At 35.0% G+C, this 23,109-nt stretch overlaps 2 protein-coding genes across 46 annotated transcripts in view; both read left to right on the forward strand.

Moving 5' to 3' along the window:
* The window catches only part of gje1a (gap junction protein epsilon 1a), a 372,471-nt gene extending 362,713 nt beyond the window's left edge, over positions 1-9,758 (forward strand). For 22 of the 44 annotated variants that reach the window (XM_087296746.1, XM_087296744.1, XM_087296743.1 and 19 more), the window contains 3 exons: positions 5,788-5,884; positions 6,739-6,921; positions 8,397-9,758. In XM_087296746.1, the coding sequence (XP_087152872.1) occupies positions 5,855-5,884; positions 6,739-6,921; positions 8,397-8,798 (615 nt within the window). In that variant the 5' untranslated portion in view covers positions 5,788-5,854 and the 3' untranslated portion in view covers positions 8,799-9,758. 44 annotated transcript variants of the gene reach the window in all.
* Positions 9,759-12,177: 2,419 nt separating this feature from the next.
* Positions 12,178-23,109, forward strand: part of vta1 (vesicle (multivesicular body) trafficking 1) — a 72,619-nt gene continuing 61,687 nt past the window's right edge. Inside the window, exon 1 of one of the 2 annotated variants that reach the window (XM_087296552.1) lies at positions 12,178-12,355. In XM_087296552.1, the coding sequence (XP_087152678.1) occupies positions 12,265-12,355 (91 nt within the window). In that variant the 5' untranslated portion in view covers positions 12,178-12,264. The remainder of the gene's footprint in view (positions 12,356-23,109) is intronic. The other variant, NM_213140.1, reaches the window with a different exon arrangement.

Raw genomic sequence — 23,109 nt, forward strand, 5'->3', positions numbered from 1 at the left:
TCATCACAATTAACTGTAACACAATTTGAGTTCATTTTATTCTAGTCTGTTCCACGGTTTTAATTGTACTCTATATGGTTGCAGTTAAGACAAAAATCCACCCTATGTTTATGAGTGAATTGTGGAACATATAAACTACTTGCTATTATCAATTTGTAATATTTTAGAACACAATCAAATGAAATATCACATTGCTTAAATTCAGCATCTAGTTTTTTTTTTTTGTTTTTTTTTTTCTTGTAATGACTAAACAATGTCTCAGTCTACCCTACATGAGTGCAAACTCACAAGTAAGCTGGTAATTTACTATGGTTTATAATCATGGAAATGGTACTTTTAAAAGTTGTATTGATTTTACAGGAATTAATTAGATTTTGCTTGAGAGTGTGTAAATTATTGTAATGGAATGGAATTATTGAATAAATGTTAAACTGGCTTGCCATAGGAATCAACTCTTAAGTGTGTGCAGCGTTACTGAGTTTTGCACTGTCTATCTATCTATCTATCTATCTATCTATCTATCTATCTATCTATCTATCTATCTATCTATCTATCTATCTATCTATCTATCTATCTATCTATCTATCTATCTATCTATCTATCTATCTATCTATCTATCTATCTATCTATCTATCTATCTATCTGGCTGGCTGTCTGTCTGTCTGTCTGTCTGTCTGTCTGTCTGTCTGTCTGTCTGTCTACTGTATATATCTGTCTGTCTGTCTGTCTGTCTATCTATCTACTGTATATGTCTGTCTGTCTGTCTGTCTGTCTGTCTGTCTGTCTGTCTACTGTATGTCTGTCTGTCTGTCTGTCTGTCTGTTCAAACAGCAGAGAGTTGAATGAAAGCAATTGATGCATGTATAAAAAGCATTTGTAATTTGTTGGAAGGAATGAGAAACTGCTACTATAATGTGCACAAATGACTAATTGTAACTGTTGTGCAAATGTAAATAGTGTTGTGAGATTGCACCAAAGTGACTAAGAAAAACTGTAAACAAACAAAATAAACTGAACAATACTGCATTTAAAAAGTTTGTTTAAATTCAGATCATTTAAATTGATTTCAATCACTTACCTTAAAAAAAATTGTAAATCCAATAAATATTTTTTTTTAGTGTGTCAAAATGTTTTGTACTTCCCCACCATCCACACTACATTCTGCATTCACATCCTGTTTTCTATTGCATGACAAGAACAATAACATACAAAAAATTAAGGAATACAGTGCTTACAATTGTTTTTTTTTTTTTTTTACATCAAACGATCAAATCAATAGAGAATAAAAAAATGTATTAATTAAATAGAATTTCAGGGGATATATAAATTTGCATAAGAAAATTATTCCAAAATTGCTTACCTCCTTATAGATTTTTAAATTTTTAATGTCTTTTAGTGTTTCAATATAAGATTAATTTTAAACAAATAAATGTTTGGTTTATCATTGGACCATTTTTGTTTGTCTACATGGTACTTTCCATATATAGTGCATCCCTAAAGTATTCTTAGCACTTCACTTTTTCTTCTATAGAGAGAGGAGAACCTTTCAGAAGGACAACCTTCTGTACCGTAATCCACAAAACAGGTCTGTATGGTGAAGTAGCTGACTCAAGATACTCCGCACGTGGAATTTGCCAAAAGGCATCTGAAGGACCCTCAGACCATAAGAAACAAAATTCTTTGGTCTGATGAGACTAAAATTGAACTCTTTGGAGTTAATGCCAGACGTTACATTTGGAGAAAACCAGGCACCACTCATCAGCAGGCTAATACCATCCCTACAGTGAAGCATGGCGGCGGCAGCATCATGCTGTGGGGATGTTTTTCAGCAGCAGGAACTGAAAGACTAGTCAGGATAGAGAGAAAGATGAATGCAGACATGTACAGAGACATCCTGAATAAACACCTTCGTCAGAGTGCTATTGACCTCAGACTGGAGCGATGGTTCATCTTCCAGCAGGACGATGACCAACGCCAAAATATCAATGGAGTGGCTACACAACAATTCGGTAAATGTTCTTAAGTCGCTCAACCAAAGCCTAGAAGCCTAGCATTTTGCTCCAAAGTTTTATTATTATTTTATGTCAAAAAATATTGTTACAAGAAAACAGAATTTTTAATTTTGCAAGTTTAAATATAAGATATTCAACATTAAACTAAAACACTTGGGTATATGCGCATTCAAAGTACAGTTGTTTCATCGATTCCTCCTCTAATTCACAAAACATGCATGCAGATTTTGTCTCTAAAATATTTTCAACAACATTTAGGTCCTGTTTTGAAAGTGTATGTGTAAAATTAAACCTCTGAAGCTCCATATCGGATAGAATGATGTCATCCATGAGCTACAGCCACGCATCAGTATAGCGTGAACTGGGATTGTGTGTATTTTGGACTCGTCAGGTGCAGCTTTTGTCCCCACGCTCTCCCTTATCAGAGTTCAGCGCTTTCATGCTCTTTCTATGACTCGCAAGGGGATTTACTGGCGAAAGAGCTGCAATAAATACGTAATAAGAAAACCAACTGGGTCTGGACAGCTAAGAAAACATGTAGGGGAAAAAAGCTCCAGTCACTTGCAAAAAAAAAAAAAAATTGTGCAAAACACAAGAAGACTTGCTTCTGTGTGTCACAGGAGATTGTAAACAGCAGTGCCTTATTATTATTATCATTCTAACCATTTATTACCTTTGCCTTTTCATCCATATAGGGGTAAAATAAACAGGCATCGCAAAGAGACATTCATGCATTAAGTGCTGATGACAAAGGTTCCTTGTCAAGACAGATCTTGAAATCGGATTTTCTTTTGGCCTTGGTCACAGAACCAATTTATCACGAGCCTGTCTTGTTCCTTGCTTTTGGTCTGCACAGCTTGTCCTTGCGCCTTAATGCTGAATACCAAATTTTTAACTCTCAGGAGCCTCATTTTAAAACACTGAATTCAACTTATTTAGAAAAGATGGGGTGTTTTGACAACTTTTACTGGTTTTGCTCTGATTAAGATAATCCAATGGGTAATCAACAAAGCCTTGCATACCTGACAGCCATCACATTAGTTTTGACGTGCTACTTTGACTCACATCCGGGATTGGGAACAATATCATTTCTGTTTTCTGTTCTAATTGGGTGTGTTTACCACAACACAGATGTTGTCTGGTGCAAATGTGGCCCATGGTAATAGACAAAATTGCTAGCTAATAAGCCACTGACACAACTGCATGTGGTAATGTCATATGCTGATTTAGTGACATCTGCTGGTATTCATGACGCTCTTGAAGCAACCATGTTAATAATTCAGAGACAAAAAGAATCTAATTATAGTAGAATGTCACTGAACTATGTTTCTACGAGTTTAGCCTCTAGCAGATATCCTTCACCATTATCTGCAGTAAAACCAGCAGTGAATGGCTGTCATGACCAAAATATCTTTATTCCATCCGCTCTTTCTTTCTTTTTTCAAGGATCCAGGCTTTTCATATAATTTTCTTCACCATTTCAACATGAAGAAAATGGCTTTTTATTCAAAACTAAAAACATATGAAAATAGAAATACTCCTTAAGATTAATGTGAGAGAAATGTGAGAGAAAGCTAACTTATTTACTGACACATTTTTTGAAAAAGAAATATATATATATATATATCTGTCTGTCTGTCGTCTGTCTGTCTGTCTGTCTGTCGTCTGTCTGTCTGTCTGTCTGTCTGTCTGTCTGTCTGTCTATCTATCTCACTCTCTCTCTCTCTCTCTCTCTCTCTTTATATATATATATATATATATATATATATATATATTTTTTTTTTTTTTTTTTTTTTACTCAGGGTTGGGCAAAAATATATTCAAGTGTAAGTGTAGATTAAATACTGTATCAAAATAAACCACAAAATACAGCAGTCACAATGTGTATCAAAATAAAATACAGTATTTTGTATTTTGAAAATGCTACAAAACTACTTTACAAAGGAGCATGACATTTCTTTCTAAAACCTCCATCAATTAAACCTATATGATCAATCCCTTCCTCTGATCAACTACTGGCATTTGAAACAGCGAGGGAACTATTGTAAGAATTGCCACTGGACTTATTTTTATGTTGTTTGTTTAAACGACAAACATTTGGCATCAGCAATCCATCCAAAACTACTATTATATGAGTATACTCTTTCTCCTAAGATTTGTTCAATTCTTCTTTAAATGGAAGTCTATAACATCCAGAGCAACAATCAGATAGTGCATGCCTATGATGTCTTGATGGAGATTTTTTACAAAGTATTTTACAGTATTTTAAAAATCCAAAATTACAAGACACTAAAGTATTTTGACACAAAATATTAACCCATTTTCATAAACCCCATCAAATACAAAATGCAAAATACTATTTATTAATTCTCTTTTCGGCTTAGTCCCCCTACCAATCTAGGGTCGCCACAGCGGAATTAACTGACAACTTATCCAGCATATGTTTTACGCAGCCGATGCCCTTCTAACCGCAACCCATCACTGGGAAACACATACACATTCATTCACACACACATACACTACGGACAATTTAGCCTTCCCAATTCACCTGTACCACATGTCTTTGAACTGTAGGGGAAACTGGAGCACCCGGAGGAAACCCACACAAACGCAGGGAGAACATGCAAACTCCACACAGAAATGCCAACTGACCCAGCCGAGGCTCGAACCAGTGACCTTTTTGCTGTGAGGCGACACCACTATCTACTGCGCCACTTTGTCGCCCCGCAAAATACTGTTTTGTCTTTTAAATACGTATTTGAAATACATGACTCATAAATACTGCCCAGCACTGTCATTATGCAAAATGTATTAAATGTCACTTGATTATCTTTATGCACCCTTGATGAATAAAAAGCTTTTTTAGACTTGTTTTGATGTGTATTTTGTGATGGAAACACCATATAACAATTCTTTGTCTGTGCTACATGTGAGGCTATTATCTATGTGAACATGTAAATGTTAATACATAATGGATCTCATTATGAAAAGTTGAAACCGTTTGTTTTCTTCTTATACATTTCAAATTGCCTATATATGCAATATTTTATACTCTCACTGTGTAAAATGCATTAGCTTTAAAAGTTGAACCTTGAAAATAATCAGAAATGTTTCCTGAGCAACAATTTATCAAACAATGTATTTTTTCTGAAGGATCATGTGACACAGAAGACTGTAAGGATGCTGAAGATTCAGCTTTATCATTTGATGAATACAATACATAATAAAATAAATTAAGAAAAGTTGTTTACTTAAAACATTTCCCAGAAATGGGTTGCGGCTGGAAGGACATCCGCTGCGTGAAAACTTGCTGGATAAGTTGGCGGTTCATTCCGCTGTGGCGACCCCGGATTAATAAAGAGACTAAGCCGACAAGAAAATGAATGAATGTTTACTAAAACAATATTGTGCGATGTTACTGTAGAAGTCAGTGGAGAAGACACTTCTTTTTTTATCGATAGCCGGACGGCATCATACTACTATTAAAATTCGTGTAACGGAGTCCTTCATGCCAGCGAGCAAACAAAACAATCAAGCGTGGTCATACATGAAGCATCACTTTGACTGACAGCTATGCTTGCGTGTGCACCACGTGCGCAATGACCGTATGACCGAGAGACCCAGCACTCTTATTTCGGTAATTAGCATCACTGTGGCCATAATGATCTATTCTTTGCTACGTTTCTTTGATGTCTTGCCTGTCTGTTTGCCCTTTGGTTTATGAGTCGAAAAAGCTTGCCGTCAGAAAGGCGCCCCCAACATGCTGCTTTTCCAGCAGGTCTGTCTTTCCCTCGGGACGCAGTGACATGAGAGCAGGACCTCGGTTCTGATTAGGAAGGGGGATGAACAACACTCCGCCTGGATTACGGTTGGTGTGTGGACTTTTAATGGACCATTTATCGTTTGTGAAATTTTTATTGCCGTGTGAACTTTAGCTGTGCTGTAGTTTTGGAGAGAAAACACTTCAGGAAAGAAGAAACCTTTAAGGGGGCTTATTAGGTGTTACTCTATCTGACATATTTTATGGAATATTTATATATATATATGCAATAAATACATATTTTTCTGTACAGCTGTATACATAAATAGAAGTTATGGTTGTCTGGTGTAATTAAAATCACCCAACCAGCTTTCATTGGTTCATTAAAGAACACTTTTTGCTGTCTTAACTTCACCTGGCTCTCTAAATTATGAATTATGGACAATTATGAAATTAATTAGGAATGAATTTGTTATCATGTTAATTGTTTCAATTATTTGATTAATTGCCCTAGTTATACAAGTGCATTTTGTTGTAATTGTCATGTTTGCTTTGCTCTATTGTGAGATGCAAGAGTTGTTTTTTTCGCTGACTGAGTTGAACAGGGATTAGCCTATGGGCTGACCACATGTCCGTGGCCTTTGTTTTGTTGCTTTTTTTGTTTTTTGCACTGAGTGAGTAAATTGGTGTGGATAAAAGAGAATGCACTGACAAGGGGTTTCTAAAGCGAAAGGTCATTTGGAGGTTCAGAACTGCTTTTTGCCTCTGTCAGAGGCCAGAAGCCTGTGAATAATGGTGACGAGCAATTATACGATGATCCCAAGTTATGAAGCCAAATTATGTCATTAAATTACATCAAAAACTTTTATGAAGGATGCGTAAGTATGCAGTTGACCTTATCTGTATTCAGTAGATGCATCATGTCTGGTTTTTCGCATGTTAAGATCTCTTTGTTGCATATTTCAGCTCAGGCCTCCGACAGTGATAGGCCAGTTCCACACGCTGTTTTTTGGCTCTGTGCGTACCTTTTTTCTTGGAGTCCTTGGATTTGCTGTCTACGGCAATGAGGCCCTGCACTTCAGCTGTGATCCGGACAAGAGGGAATTAAACCTTTACTGTTACAACCAGTTCAGGCCTATAACACCTCAGGTAAAAGTGCATTACAGAATTTGGATTTAATAATCTGCTTTTATAATACAATAAATATATTTATATGCAGCTTAAAGTGTTTTTAAATGTGGAATTATGAAATATTTAGAATGAAAGACGTTTTTTTGAAAAAACTATAACTGCTTTTGTTTCTAATTCATTAAGTGCTGGTGATGCGACAGTTGTCACACTTGTAGTTTGGTTCTCTTGGTTCTTTTAATCTGGATTGAACTGAAATTATATATTTAGACATGGCTTGCATATTATTCACACTGTAAACATATTTAAAATACTAAACATAATTTGAATATGATGTGTAGTTTTAGACGGAAACACCTTATACAGGGTGTCCGTGGGGTCTGAAAAAGTCTTTCAAAATTTTAAAAACAAAATTTTAAGCCTTAAACAGTCTTAAATTCCCTGAAATATTATCTTGTAGGCCTTAAATCATTTTAAGCAGGTCTTATTTTTCCTTTGTTTATCCAAAGCTACCCAGTTGATCCAACACATTAAATCACCAACAAAATATCTCAATAAAACTTGACCATCAAGATCTGCAATGTAAATTCAGCCTAAAACCGGCAACTATAGTAGTGTCCACACTAAAGACTAGTACACCAAAAATCATGGTTATAAGAAAAAAAATCTGAATTTAAGTAAATAGCCCCTTACACCAATAACTATAACAGAGGATCTGTATCAACGTCACAATAAAAATGCCCCACACGCTTACAATACACAGAGCTTCATTGTGCATTGTTGTGTAATGTAATTTAGATGTATTTATATTTTATATTGTTGTTGTGAATGCACGCAAAAAATTTTATTTCTGTTATTTTTTTAAAACGGTTTTGTTGTCTGCCTTTTAACTGAGATAATTTGTTACTTTTTTCTACTGTACGCTATTTTGAAGAAAAAAATTTAAAAGCCCAAAATTAAGAATGCTATGTCTCAGACAAGCTAACTGTGATGCCTCATTCACACTAGTAGCGACTTTGTAGCTGCCTGTTGCTCTGGGTGGGGACTTACTGCAAACGCAGGTCTGTGTAGGTCTACGGCACATAGAACACAACTGGTCTCTGAGCGAGCTGAGAGAAGATCACGTGAGCTCTACTGGTGCTTTTATTGGCTTTCACTCAAGAAAGCAGCTCTTCATTTGCATAAAGTTAAAGGATTCTCAACTTTGTCATGTCGCTTAACACGCCCACCTGGTCGCCAACGGTCGCATTGGCTTGTGTAGATGGAGGTCGCCGGAAGTCTCTCACTCTCCGGTAAAAAGGACGGTCGCTTGTCGATTTTCCGCTGCGAGTCAATCGTAGTGTGAATGAGGCTTAAAGATGTGTTGTGATAATCTCTTGTAATGTTTTTGGTGGAAACTTAAATAAAAGCCGTATCAGTTGGCAAAATGGCAAACTTAATTAAAAAACAAACAAATTTTAATACTGCTAAGTAACGTTAATTGTATTTTCTTGCAGGTTTTCTGGGCGTTACAGCTAGTCACTGTCTTGGTACCTGGAGCAGTGTTTCATCTTTATGCTGCCTGTAAGAATATAGACCAGGAGGAGATCCTTCATCGGCCGATGTCCACAGTCTTTTACATCATCTCTGTCCTGTTAAGAATAATTCTAGAAGTCTTAGCGTTTTGGCTACAGAGCCACCTTTTTGGTTTCCTGGTTGATCCTATTTTCATGTGCGATGTCACCGGCCTTGGAAAGATCCTCAACGTCTCAAAGTGCATGGTTCCTGAACACTTTGAGAAGACCATCTTCCTCAGTGCAATGTACACCTTCACCATCATCACTATACTGCTCTGTATCGCTGAGATTTTTGAGATACTGTTCCGAAGACTTGGCTATTTAAACCAGCCAATGACTTAGTGTTTGTGTGATGCTGCCCTAACAGTATTTGTTTTGTGTCTTCTGGATCACCGAATGACAAACTGGACATAAACCTACATACCTCTGCATTTTCTGGTGGTGGATACAGAAAGATATGCTTTTAAAAAAACAAAACAGACAAATTATTATATATTTTCTGAATGATTTTAACTAAAGAAATTTAATTATTGACAAGGAATTAATCTTTTTAACATCTTATTTTTTTTGTTTGCTTCATTTATTGGCCAATTAAGCTAATTTAAACAAAACATTTAGCAAGTAATTATTATTTTCTTATTCATATTTTTACCACACAAATAGCAAGAACTATTTTGATAAATAGAGTTTATTTTCAAAATCAACAAGGATTGGCCATAAAACAAAACATAATTTTCTGAAAAGATTGTTGATTGGTTCATAGCATTGCGCAACTTTTGCCACAATCATGCACAGACAATACATACATCATGCTGCTGATTTCCATATAGTTTTCAGTATGATATTGTGTGCTTGTAGTATTTGTATCTGTATGTTTTTATCAGGCATCCATCCAACTTTTGTTATTATTCTCAGCTAAGTGTTTCATCTCAGGTACAAAATGGCATACTGTGAACTCTTGTGTCAGCTGGGTAACTGTTTAATACATGACAAATCTACATTTTATGTTATATACAATCATCTGAGGGGATCTGACAGCAGATCTGGCCTGTAAATCTTCCCACAGTTGCCTTCCCACTATTTCAACACCACAGCTGTTTGAGTAATAGCTTTTATGTTTTGATTTGATCATTTCTATTGGTTTCTGATCAGTGTCTGTGGGATTTATGATATGGTTATGCATGAAAATCTATAGGTCATTGGTACATATATAATGACTGCTGTCACGTATGATCAAGTTTATGGAGATATTTAGTGTTAAGTAACTCCTGGTCAGAATAAACAGATCTGCTTGTGAATCCATTGCTGTGTGATACAGTGTGTCTCCATAGTGTTTGTAAAGTTTTGTTCTCTTAAGAAAACATTTTAAATTGATTTAGTTCAGTTGTTGTTTTCTACACTGTAAAACCCAAAACGTTAAGGTAACTCAAACCATTTGTGGAAACTGATTCCATCAAACCATTTAAGTTCAAAAACTAATCCTAATGAGTACTGTGAACTTAATCCATTTAAGTAAACGAAGAAATCTGAGCACAGTAAAACCCAATAAATGAAGAGAACTCAAATCACTTAAGCACTGTAAAACCCTATAAGTTAAGGCAACTCAAATCGTTTGAGGAATCTAATTGCTACAAACCATTTAAGTTCAAAAACGAATCTATATGAGTACAGTGAACTTACTCTATTTAAGTTGAATAAGATATTTAAGTGATTAAGTACACTGTAAAACCCAACAGTCAACTTTATGAAATGGAATGAGTGTGGTTAACTCAAAATTGACTGAAAGTTAATTCTACTTATTTGAAAGAGTTTTTGAACTCAGTGTTAAAGGTACTGAGTTAGTTAAATACCTCCTTACTTCAACTTAAATGGAGTAAGTTCACATTATATAGATTAGTTTTTTTTAACTCAAATGGTTTGTTGCAATCAGTTTCCTCAAAAGGTTTCTGTTGCCTTATTAGGTTTTACAGTACTCAGCTGATTTGAGTTCATGTCATTTATTGGGTTTTACTGTGCTCAAATTGCTTTGTGTACTCAAAAGGATTAAGTTCACAGTACTCATTAGAATTCGTTTTTTTAACTTAAATGGTTTGTTGCAATCGGTTTCTTCAAATGGTTTGAGTTACCTTAACTATTTGGGTTTTACAGTGTAAGTCTTGATTAAGCATTAATGATGAACACCTGCTATTAACAAGCAGACTTACTGAAGAGAAACACAAAACTACAGCAACCTCATTCACATCATTAAAAGAAAAAAAAACACCTTCAATCTCTTAAAATCTTAGCAGAGGATCATTAAACAACTCCACAAACATTACCAACAGCTTCACACCGCAACACTGAGTTCAAAAATCTTTTCATTGATTCATTTTCTTTTCAGATTGGTCAGTTTATTAGTCAGTGGTCACCAAAGTGGAACTGCCAACTTATCCAGCACATGTTTTATACAGCGGATGCCCTTCCAGCCGCAACACAACACTGGGAAACACCCACACACTCTTGCACACACTCACATACACTACAGCCAATTTAGTATATTCAATTCACCCACCGCATGTCTTTGGCCTGTGGGGATACAGGAGCACCCACACTCTCAGAAATAAAGGTACGCGAGCTGTCACTGGGGTTGGTACCTTTTCAAAGGGTAAAAATTTGTACCTAAAAGGTCAATATCAATACCTTAAGGGTACATATTATTACGTCAAAAGTGCAAAATTGTTCCTCTTAAAATTTTTAGGTACTACTATATACTTTTGAGGTATCAATATGGAGCTTTTAAGTACCACCTCAGTGACATGTACCTTTATTGCTGAGAGTGCAAAGAAAACCCACAAGGGAGAACATACAAACGCCACACAGAAATGCCAACTGACCCAGCCAAGGCTTGAACCAGCAACTTTCTTGGTGTGAGGTGATCATGCTACCCACTGCGCCACAATGAAACCACACAATACGATATCAATCACACAAATAAACATTATACAAGTAAGGTCAATAAAATAAAGTCTAATAGAATATAAAATAAAAAGCTGAATCTAATCGTATCTAATGTAATGTTTGATAAAATAAATGAATCAAATTAAAGAATGATTAGTAACTTTGAATATAAATTAATAAGTGGTCATATTAAATTATTTACTTATGTTTTACATGGTTACAAACTTCTATATTGAATACTGCAGAAATGGAGATTTGAAATGGACTAAAATAAAATATAAATAAATATATTTTGGAGCCTTTCTGCAATCCGTAAATAGAAATTGAAATAGAAAATGTCATATTTCTACTTGTTTTAAAAAAACATTTGCATGCAACTTATTTTAATGCATCTAATATTTATTTTTTCCCAGTACTGGGTTGCAGCTAAGGGCATGCGCTGTGTAAAACATATGCTGGATAAGTTGGTGAATGAAGGGACTAAGCTAAAGGAAAATTAATGAATAATATTTATTGTTTTATTGATTTATGAACTTACACATGTCTTTAATCAGTGTTTTCTGTAAAATGTCTTTTTATTTTGCATTTTGCAATATGTTAAAAAACGGTATGCGAGAAAATGAAAAGCTATTATATACACTATATACATATACACTTACATTGTTTCCTTTTGTCTGACACAAACAAAACTTTTTAATAGATTTCTCTGAATATGAGTAATGCCATTTCCTACTCCTCGCCTATGGAGGTCAGTAAAGGCGTGGCTGTGCGCTCACGTGACGACGCGGAAGCAGTTCAGTCATCTTTGTTGTTAGCCGTTTTTTCGGCTCTTGCTTACCGTAGAAGTTTGTAACAGTGAGTTTTCTTCAGGATGGCGCTCCCGCCGCAGCTGAAGGCGATCCAGCATTACTTAAGAACAGCGCAAGAGCACGAGAAAAGAGACCCGGTGGTCGCTTATTACTGTAAGTCTGAGAAAACATCGCTTTGTTTTGTTAGCTTCTCATATAGCAACCCCTCCCCTCCCATTGGCTAATTTAAATGTGCCTTTTTTCCACATTACAACAGATTAGATTAATTAGAATTAAATGGTTTTAAGTACTCAGTGTTTACCTCTAGTATTATATTTATTCAGTCGTGTGTGAAAATTAGCTTCGGTTTCCTTGCTAAGCTATTCACCAGCTAACGTTACTGTTGTGATATTGTTTTTAACAGTCAAATGTATGCAATAAGTATTAGTGTATTTCTTAAATGTGTGACTACTTTCATAGTTAGTTCTCATTTCCAAGAAGCGCTGCAACTTTAGCAACAAATGTAGCAGGGCTAGCTAACAGTTTTGTTTTGAGAGGTTTGTTTGAAGCATGAGTAAATCATGGTGACTTTCACTTGCTAGATTTATTTTCAATCAGTTCTGAGATCTGTAGCTCATACGATACTGTTACGTGTTCGCTTATTTCTAAATGACTAGTAAAACTAAGATATCAGGTATGTGCTGAATCATGCAATAGAGACTGATTGTTGATGTCATTCTCACCATGAAGCAGGGAAAACAAGTTCCTTTAGGCGTGTTAAGATATTTTGTAAACTGGTCTCAGGTCAGTCAAGTTACAAGTAACTTTGAGATAAAGTTGGTTTCATGTATTCGCAGATTCAAACTTTGACGTTGAATAAAATAGTAAAGCTGAATTTAAAAAGGCTAATAATTATAATGATGTACTCTTATGAGCACAACTTGTGACACAGTCCCTATATTGTTCACCATGATATTTTTGAATATTCTGTCTGAAATTGCATGCAAGCATGCCTTCAAAGCAACATTAGCAGTATTTAACTGACTGTGAATAGGCATGGGCCGATATAAGATTCTGACTGTTTGATAACCTTATTTGAAAATATCACAGTTTCACGATATCCCGGTATTGTGGTTACTGCTCATAAATATATTCTTTTTAAACGTCTGAGTAAAAATAAAAACTTTTTCCCCTTTTAAACAGAATGTATTTAATTTTGAGAAACATTTAAAATATTTTGAAAGGATAAACATTTCAGGCTAAATGAATTATTGACTTCTGCTGTCTTCATTTGTTTCCAAAAGATATTTTTTAACAATCTAAAACTGCATCTTTAGATATATTTTCTGCTAAAGATACTGATGTCCTAAAAACAAAACAAAAAAACTTAAATTAAAAATCGTACACATACCTTAGGAACGGTATTGCAGAAAATGTTGACGGGTTTTAAATCTTGACTTTTCCAAACACCTTGAACACGGTTATCATCCCATGCCTAACTGTGAACAAATGTTTTACTTTTGAGTTATTGGATCCTTGGATAAATTTTGCAAACAAAAATCTTTAGAAATTATGCTGTTAAGGTGAAAGTCTAAATATGCAAATCTAAAACCAACTTTACCACAATATGTTCTTCAGTATAACATTAAAGGGATAATTCAGTGACAGTTCTACTGCAATACACACCCTTAACTTGCTTTATACCAGTTTGATGCTTTTTTTTTTTTGTTGGACACAAAGAAAAATATGTCGAAAACTTGTAACAATTGACTTCCATGTTATTTGTTTTTCCTGCTGTGGATGTCAATGGAACATGTTTCCAACATTCTTCAAAATATCTAAATAAGCAGAACAAAAACTTGAACTGGTTGACAGCTAGCTCTCTGCAACTCTCACTGGTCTGTACCTAGATAGGAGACCACATAGGAAAGCTAGGCTGCTGCTGGAAGTGAGGCCAGCAGGGGGCGCTCAACCTGTGGTCTGTGTGTGTCCTAATGTCCCAGTATAGTGAAGGGGACTCTCTATACTGCTCAGTGAGTGCCATCTTTCAGATGAGATGTTAAACCGAGGTCAATTGAATAAGCTAAATTGGCTGTAGTGTATGTGTGTGAATTCAAGAGTGTGTGGATGTTTCTCAGTGTTGGGTTGCGGCTGGAACGACATCTGCTGCGTAAATCTGCATCCGGCAGCTAGCTCTCTGCAACGATCACATGGTCGCCCACTACTGCGTAGTGAGCGTCGTCTTTCGGATGAAACGTTAAACCCAGGTCTTGACTCTCTGTGGTCGTTTAAAATTCCAGGATGTCCTTTGAAAAGAGTAGAAGTTAATCCTGTCCTCCTCTGTAATGTTACAGCAGAGAAAGCTAAAATGCAGTCCAAACGCTGCTTTTTCCACAGAGCTTTTTCTTTTTCTGTATTTGGGCTTCCAAAGGACACAACACAAAGAAGTAAGTGTTTACAGCCTAATTTTAATTATATGCCAGAGGATTATAAAATATATAGCAAGCATTTTGACAACACACAGCTTTCAGAATCTCTCCCAGTTCAGTGCTGGATTCAGTTAAAATCTCCTTAAATGAGCAGCTCCAACAACCAAAGCTGTGTACTCTGAGCCACAACATGTAAGAGTTTTTATTTTGTTAAACTTGATTATGACATGCACAGTGTCTTGTGTTAAAGGTATGTTGTAGCAATGATGTAAACAGGAAATGCTGTTTGGCACCGCTAACAATTTTGCTACCAACTCATATTTATCCGTTAAACCGCTGTAAACACACACACACTCTTCACCAGCGTATGTGTGTCTCTCTATAGGTGCATTCTACATCTCAGAGAATGAACTCGCAAAAGATATGTGAATAATTCATATTACTTACACATGCATATTCCGAATATATGTGAAAGAGGTCATGTAATGCTTTGAGTAAAAAAATACAGGAGAACTCGCCTAACTCGTGTTGCAGCAGAAAAATCAATCAAAGCTCACACAGGTCGCATCCCACATCTTGTGCTTTATTCTTCTGTTAACAGTGTCACTGTCTATTACAGAAAATAACTTAATCCGAGCATCAGAGAAAAATAAACATCAGTCCCGCACAGATGCGCTTCTCGTGTTTTACACATCTACAGACAGTTCACACACACACACACACACACACACACACACACACACACACACACACACACACACACACGCACGCACGCACGCACGCACGCACATACACACAATGGCGATTTCTCTTAAAAGAGCTGCACCCCATTTTCACTTTAGATATCACAGCACATTAGGTTGAATGACCAATCAGAGCCTCTTGAGGGTGGGTCTTTCAGAGGGACGAGGAAATATATCAGTCATTTTTATGTTAGCTGAATTACTGTATATAATCAAAGTAAGATATCTGAAAAAAGAATCTCATTTTCTTCAAGTAAAGCATGGACATACATTGCTTTGCATCTTATAAACACAACCAAGCCTTAATTACATTCTGGACCTCCCTTTTAAGATCATTGCACCTGCTGCAGCCATGGTAATTTCTGTTGGTCGTAGTAAACAGTTTGACTACGGAAAGAGTCGAGGTTTGAATATGGAAAATTATTGAAAGTGTTTGGTAATATTTATATTAAAAATGATATGTTAATGGTCTTATCAAGTTTAATGATCTATGCTAAGCTAAGCATAGTGTTCACACTAGACCCAGTGATCACCTGAATAGATTAAAAAATGGTTTAACTTAACCATTTAACTCTAGGGAGTTATAAAATGAGTCTCTTTCAAAAAAGTAGACTTTCTTTAAGGCTTTTGAAGGACTTTGGTAAAGTGCAGGCTGTGACTCATTATCTAGTTATAGGTGTGTCACACTTTGCATGTGGTGTATCTATTTTTAGCAGTACAGTAATACTTTCATACAGACTGTTTGTGCAGTGTGAAAGGAGATGAGTTTTGACCCTTTACGTCACAGGAAAGTGATCAGCATGGATAATAATGAACCTCCAGGGATCTTCTGCAGGCCTTGAGGCTTTAGATGGTCCTCCTCTCCCATTATCCCTTTAGTCAGCTGGACTGGACTCATGTCATGATGCGTGACATGCATTTTAGTCATATGCTTCTAGTGATGTCACAAAGTGTGTTGATCAAAACATTGTCTGTCAAATTAGCTTAATAATACCAATGCTACCAACTTAATGTGAAAATTTAAGTTGAATTTCGATGTAAAATCTTCAAAATGTACAATCTTTTTGAAACTATTGTGTACTACTGTATGAGTGTAAATGTTAACATTTTATTGCAATAAAATCTGACTAATTGTCTTAGCAAGGCATACAATGTTTTCTGAGAAGTGAAAAAAATTAAAATCCTATATCTCAGCTGTGATGTCAGAGCAAAAGATAGACCACCAATCATCTGACAACAGTATTTAATCTGAATTGATGGATTGTTTAATGATGACAGTCAACGTCTTTAAACATTGTTCTCTCTACAATCCTTAAAACAAAAACTGAAAACACACAGTACAGTACTCCAGTCATTACAATAATAATGCATTCAGAGAAAAAAAATATCTATCTATCTATCTATCTATCTATCTATCTATCTATCTATCTATCTATCTATCTATCTATCTATCTATCTATCTATCTATCTATCTATCTATCTATCTATCTGTCTGTCTGTCTGTCTGTCTGTCTGTCTGTCTGTCTGTCTGTCTGTCTGTCTGTCTGTCTGTCTGTCTGTCTGTCTGTCTGTCTGTCTGTCAGTCTGTCTGTCTGTCTGTCTGTCTGTCTGTCGTCTGGGTCTGTCACCCTCATACACTACGGGCAATTTATCAAAAATCCTATTATGCTATTTAATTTACTATAAATAACCATTCAGTGATTACATTGCTCAGAACATTTTGTGAACCTATTGTGATATAACCTTGATGTAGTGTAATGGAGTGTAAATTTAAAAGCCAGGTTTTGTTTTCCTTAACATGAAATTTGGGCAAATACTTCACAACTTCGTTAATACTGTTTTAACTGAGCAGCTATTTAATAGTCTGCATGTTTTTGATTGTTACCTTATGAATTAAAATCTAATTAGTGCTCAGGGGACATTGTATCATTTTTGAATGTTAATTAATAGCTGCTTAGACTGCCTGCGTACAGTCATGAAATCAGATGTCTTACAACAAAAGCAGAGATCAACCCTGTCCCTGAGGTTTGCAGAGCATAGTGTGAGGCAGATGTGGCATGATATTCATTTTATTGTTTGACATGGCATGACGTCATGGTAGGCTTACTGGGCTTATGTATTTTAGTCTCAGCCTGTGTTGAAGGAAATATAAAATGGGAAGCCCCTCTTGTTTTTTTTTGCCGGACATATCTGCCAACTTACATCTGCAAACAGATGTGCAAATGCACAATAGCCCGCACCTGTTGCTAGCCACCAGAGCGCATCCTCAACGTGCATCTCCAAAGGGATGGCCCAACGAAACGATGTGTCATTGTAGGACAGGTATGTGGACAAACTTTGACACAGCAAATCAAATGTTTGTTTGCTCGTCCAAAAATTTCAGATCCACTGCTCCTTGTCAAAGGCCACAATTTGCTCCCACCAAACTTGAGACCTCTCTCCCACAAATTCTTCTGAATGATGGAGGGCACCCTATATAATCCATTGGCGCAAGCTGCCATGACGACCCTTTTCCTCCGCCTCAAAATCATTTTAAAGTTGAGTGATCGTTGCATATTGCGCACAACTTAAAGCAAGACAATTTCTTCCATCGTGGCTGGTGTGCCGCAGATGCTAGAACCTACTTTTATGCATTGCACGACATTGTGAATTGTATAGCAAGTGTAATCACATGAATCATATATGTTCACAATTAAAATGATGTGAAAGGGTGTCCAAACTTGGTCCTTGAGGGCCGGTGTCCTGCATAGTTTAGCTCCAACTTCATTCAACAAACCTCCCTGGAAGTTTCTAGTATACCTAGAAAGTGCTTGATAAGCTGGTTCATGTGTGTTTAATTTGGATAGGAACTAAAATATGCAGGACACCGGCCCTCTAGAACCGAGTTTGGATATGCCTGGTGTAAACGGACAGGCAAGAAGATCAGATATAGGCAAGATATCAAATTGGGCATCAAGACCTGACAGTGTAAACAGGGCTTTAGAGAACTCAACATTTTGCGAAAAATGTACGTTTATGCTGTTGACGTTTAAAAAGAAAAATATGGTGCTTCCATTGACCACAACAGAAATCAAAACTGTGCGCCCTACCTTTACTGGATTCAGGAATGTGGCACCTACTGATTTTTCTATTTCCTTTTGTCAGAAGGATGCAATATGTATAATGCCATGATAATGTACAGTCCCTATAATCTGCATGTGTCAGGGACTGTTCGTTTTTGAATTTTGCAACACACACACTTCAAAAGTTAGTGGCATCATCTAGTTGTGGTGTATGGAGCTTTCCTTCAACTGATGGTAATTAGAGACTTGCAGCAATTGTTTTTTTATGCATTTCATCACCTTGGAATTATAACATTCTATCTGCGTTCTGAATGATTTTGAGATATTAAGCTTCAAAGTTTTTGCATTCCATAGCAAACAGTATGTGTGTAACATTTGTTTTTTAAATAAAACTTCTTAAAATGTTAACAACTTATAAAAAAACATCCCATAATGTAAATAAGTTGTCATTTAATAAGAATACGTCAATAACTCAATTTTGACAAAAATGTCAGATAGAACCTTATAATTCTGAGGTGACGATTTGTCTAACCCCATTACATGGCAGTTTTGCAAGTACTTAGCTAAGTTAAATAGCAAGGATTTTTTACAGTGTTTCTTTTAATATTTTGTTTTCTAGAGAAAGTCACATACGTTTTATTTCAGCCAGAATACTGGCTGTTTTTTATTTATTTATTTAATTTTAAACCGTTTTAAGGTCAAAATTATAATCCCTCTTAAGCAATATTTTGATTTAGACATAGATTGTCTACAAAACAAACCTTTGTTTTACAATGACTTGCCTAACTAATCTAGTTAAGCCTTTAGACCTGAATTTACTTTAACCTGAATACTAGTGTCTTGAAAAATATGTAGCTGTTATTAGAAATTAGTTATTAAAACTATTATGTTAGAAATGTGTTGAAAAAATTTTCTGTTTTAAAAACTGTGAAGAAATTAACAGGGGGTCTAATAATTCCGGAGGGCTAATAATTCTGACTTCAATTGTATAAGTGTGTATTGTACTTTTATTGTGTGTTAAGTTAAAAGTAAGTTAGATCAGTTTGTTGGTAAAAATTTACTTTGAAATGCTGCTGTTACTCTATGTGCTCCCTTGATATTACACATTGTTTTGTTTTATAAAAAAAATCTAAATTTAATTTATCCTCATTAAACCTGAAGAAACGCTGTTCTGACAACACAGACATTCTATTTCAGCAACAAACACCAAATTATTTCAGAGGTAACACTCTGATCTGACAAAAAAATCTCTGGTTCTGTCACCGCTGTGAATTGGCCCTAATGGATAGACTTTAATTGTGAACATTAAAGTTATTGGTGTCTCGTAGCTATTTTCTACTGAAAACCTCAGTGAAAAGGCAAGTGACGCCATCCTGCTTTGGCCACTGTATGCGTTTTTGCTTTCTTATTGTCATGGAAACCAGTGCAGCACCTTTTCAGGTAGACTGCATTCAGAATGCTTATACGTGGAGTCTAACCTCTTCAATAGAGACCCCCCGCTGCTCCCACAATTTCTCATTTCTGAGTAGTGAGTTATTATGTTCTTTCTTTTCTGAGTCTAAATGTCAAACTTGATATTTGTGTTATGACCCGAGCAATCCACGAAGGTAAAGAGTCAACTTTAAGAAAATGTTAGACATAATCTCTCTCCTTTGTTGGACCATTTCAGAAGTCTAGAGGAGAAAGGCAGTCCAATCACTCTGACAAAGGCTACATTTAAATCTCTAGACTAATGCCATCCCGATGCTTTGAGGGTAAAATACTGTAGAAAAGATCAATTTATATCTTTTTTGGAACTACTTTGACAAGATTAAACTGGTTTTAGTCTAGTGCCATTGTCACAATCTTAGCACTATTGTTTCATTGTTAATATAACCTTCATGTATTCCAAAAGAATAGTAATTGTTGCAAATTAATCCAATTTCTTTGACAGATATATTGTCATTTAAAGATTTGGGGGTTGGTTTCATTTTTATTCCAATGTGTAAGATATATTCATTCATACTTTGATTTGCTTAAGAAAAGCACGTCTCATTTTTATAATTAGAGCAATTATGTTTGTTTCATTCTTTTTATATGATGTTTACAAGTATTTTAGTCCTTTGTGTATGGTTGTGCTGTTTTTTATCAATTCATAATGACAGATTGTTTCATCCATAGAGACTTTTGTATTATATAAATAGTTTCTTTCAACAGAGGGTGAATTTAGTGTGCCACTGGAGGTCAGCATTGACATTTAACTCAAAGAATCAGGCCTTACTGAATTCTTTGTGTTGTTAGCTCATCAGAGGCTTTCTCTTCACACTTTATTTGTTTTTTTTTTAAATGAACTTAATTGTGCTTATCTTGCCTGCGTATATAAATATAAAGTGCTCAGCATAATTGAGTACACCACATTTTGAAAATAAAATATATATATATTTTTATCCATTTCTCAGTGAATATAGACAATGTATTTTGGTGCATTTAAACAAAACAGATTTATTACATCGATATATTTATTAAAATAATATTTTAGTCACCAAACATGTATTTAGAAATTGTAAGATAATACAATTAAATGTTAAATAATATTTCAAAAAATGACATCCAACAAAATTTCAACAATTTTTTTGAAACATTTTTTGCTTCTTTTGTTTTTTTCTCTTTTTTAAAATTGTATTTAATATTTTTCTATAACATTTAAATTTGGTTGTACTAGTGTACTGTACTGTACTAGTTATCGTAAGTTATTTTGTTAGATAAGCTCCAGATTTGGCTTCAGTACTGACTAATCTATTGTATATGCACAAATATAATATTGTGCTTCCTATTAAAATATAAATTTAAAAGAGAGATTTGTGAGTGGTGTACTACTTGTACAGTTGAAATCAGAATTATTACCCCCCCCCCCTTTATTTTATTTTCCAATTTCTGTTTAACATAGGGAAGATTGTTTTTTAACTAATTTCTAAACATAATAGTTTTAAAAACTCATTTCTAATACCCAATGTATTTTATTTCTGCCGTGATGACATTAAATAATATTTTGCTAGATATTTTTTAAGACACTACTACACAGCAACTAGTTTAATTAGGTTAATTAGGCAGGGGTGCGTTTCCCAAAACCATCGTTAGCCAACTAAGGTTGCAAGTTCTGTCATTACAAGCATAGTTTGTTGATTTGCCGTTACCCAAATCCGTTGCTCCAATGAACATTCGCAAACTGCATTGCAAACTTGAACGCTAGCAACTACAGCTCTGGAGCTGTATTTGCAGTGTAGTTCCTGTGTTCTATTCCCACTTATCGCCCCTATGCCCTGTTCATTTAGAACCTTCTAACATTTGAACGTTGAATGATTAAAAAAAACATTAAAGTCATCTTTCTTAGGTCTAATTTGCTTTCAAACTATTTTTACAGTTCAGTTTTAGCGATCTTCATGTTTATAATTGTGCTCCCTTCGCAGTGCACTTTGAAAGCTTTGATGTCATTTTGAACACAGCCTCAAGCGAAAGCTATAGGTGACCTATTATTTAAAAGCGAATTTATATTACATCTCCAAAGCTTGTGAAAACAAAAAGCATATGTTAATTATTTTAATTTATAGTGGGTTGTTTATTAAGTATCTGTACTGTATATGACATGGGCCTGCCGGTTAGAACTTTCTGCCGTGGTTTACAAGTGTCAAATTGTAAATGTAGACTTTTCTAAAAAATAATAAATAAGCGGTACCCTACTTAATAATAATAATAATTCTAATAATAATAATCATTATCATCATTAAATTATGTTTTTTTTTCATTTCCTAATATATAATAAATTACATTTCATTTTATAATAAATTGCCTTAGTATTATTTATTCATTCATATGATTTATATATGATATTAGAATAGATGTTAGCTTTTGTAAGTGATTTGTTTTAGAATAAGATATGTCACTCTCAATAATATTTGTAAAATAAACAAATATTTGTGTATTTGTGCCATTTACAAATATTTCAGTTAATATAGAAAACGAATGCATGTTTTAACCAAAAAAAATATTGGATTTTATTTTAAATGTGTGTTTGTGTGTAACAATATAATTTGCACAAAGAAATGATGGGGTTCTTCTGTAACGAAGTAGTTCCTTTGCCCTGTTTAGAGTGTCATTATGGGCGTTTTACGTTATAACTAACATGGTTGAAGCGATGGATCTGCGACATGAGAAACCATGCGTTTTAGGAAACACTCGTCACTACGTCGTTCTTTTTTCAAACGATGCATTGTACCATGATAGTTCAGCCTTAAGTTGTGTCGTTGTTCAGGAAACGCACCCCAGGATAGGGTGATTAGGCAAGTTATTGTATAAGGATGGTTTGTTCTGTAGACTACCAGAAAAAATATATAGCTTAAAGGGGCTAATCATTTTGACCTTTAAAATGGTTTTAACAAAATTAAAAATTGCTTTTATTTTAGCCAAAATAAAACAAATGAGACTTTCCTCAGAAGAAATAATGTTATCAGACATACTGTGAAAATGTCCTTGCTCTGTTAAAAAGAATTTGGGAAATATATAAAAAAAGAGGGGGCTAATAATTTTGACTTAAACTGTATATGCTGAGCCCTATATATTATGAAGATGCATCTATGACTTTTGCTTATCATATTTTCTTCAATATCTAAAAAGTTTAAACAGTTTTGTAATGGAATGTGAATTAAAGTTTTTATATA

Source organism: Danio rerio, chromosome 20 (assembly GCF_052040795.2).
Source record: "Danio rerio strain M-AB ecotype USA chromosome 20, GRCz13ab, whole genome shotgun sequence".
NCBI lineage: Eukaryota > Metazoa > Chordata > Actinopteri > Cypriniformes > Danionidae > Danio > Danio rerio.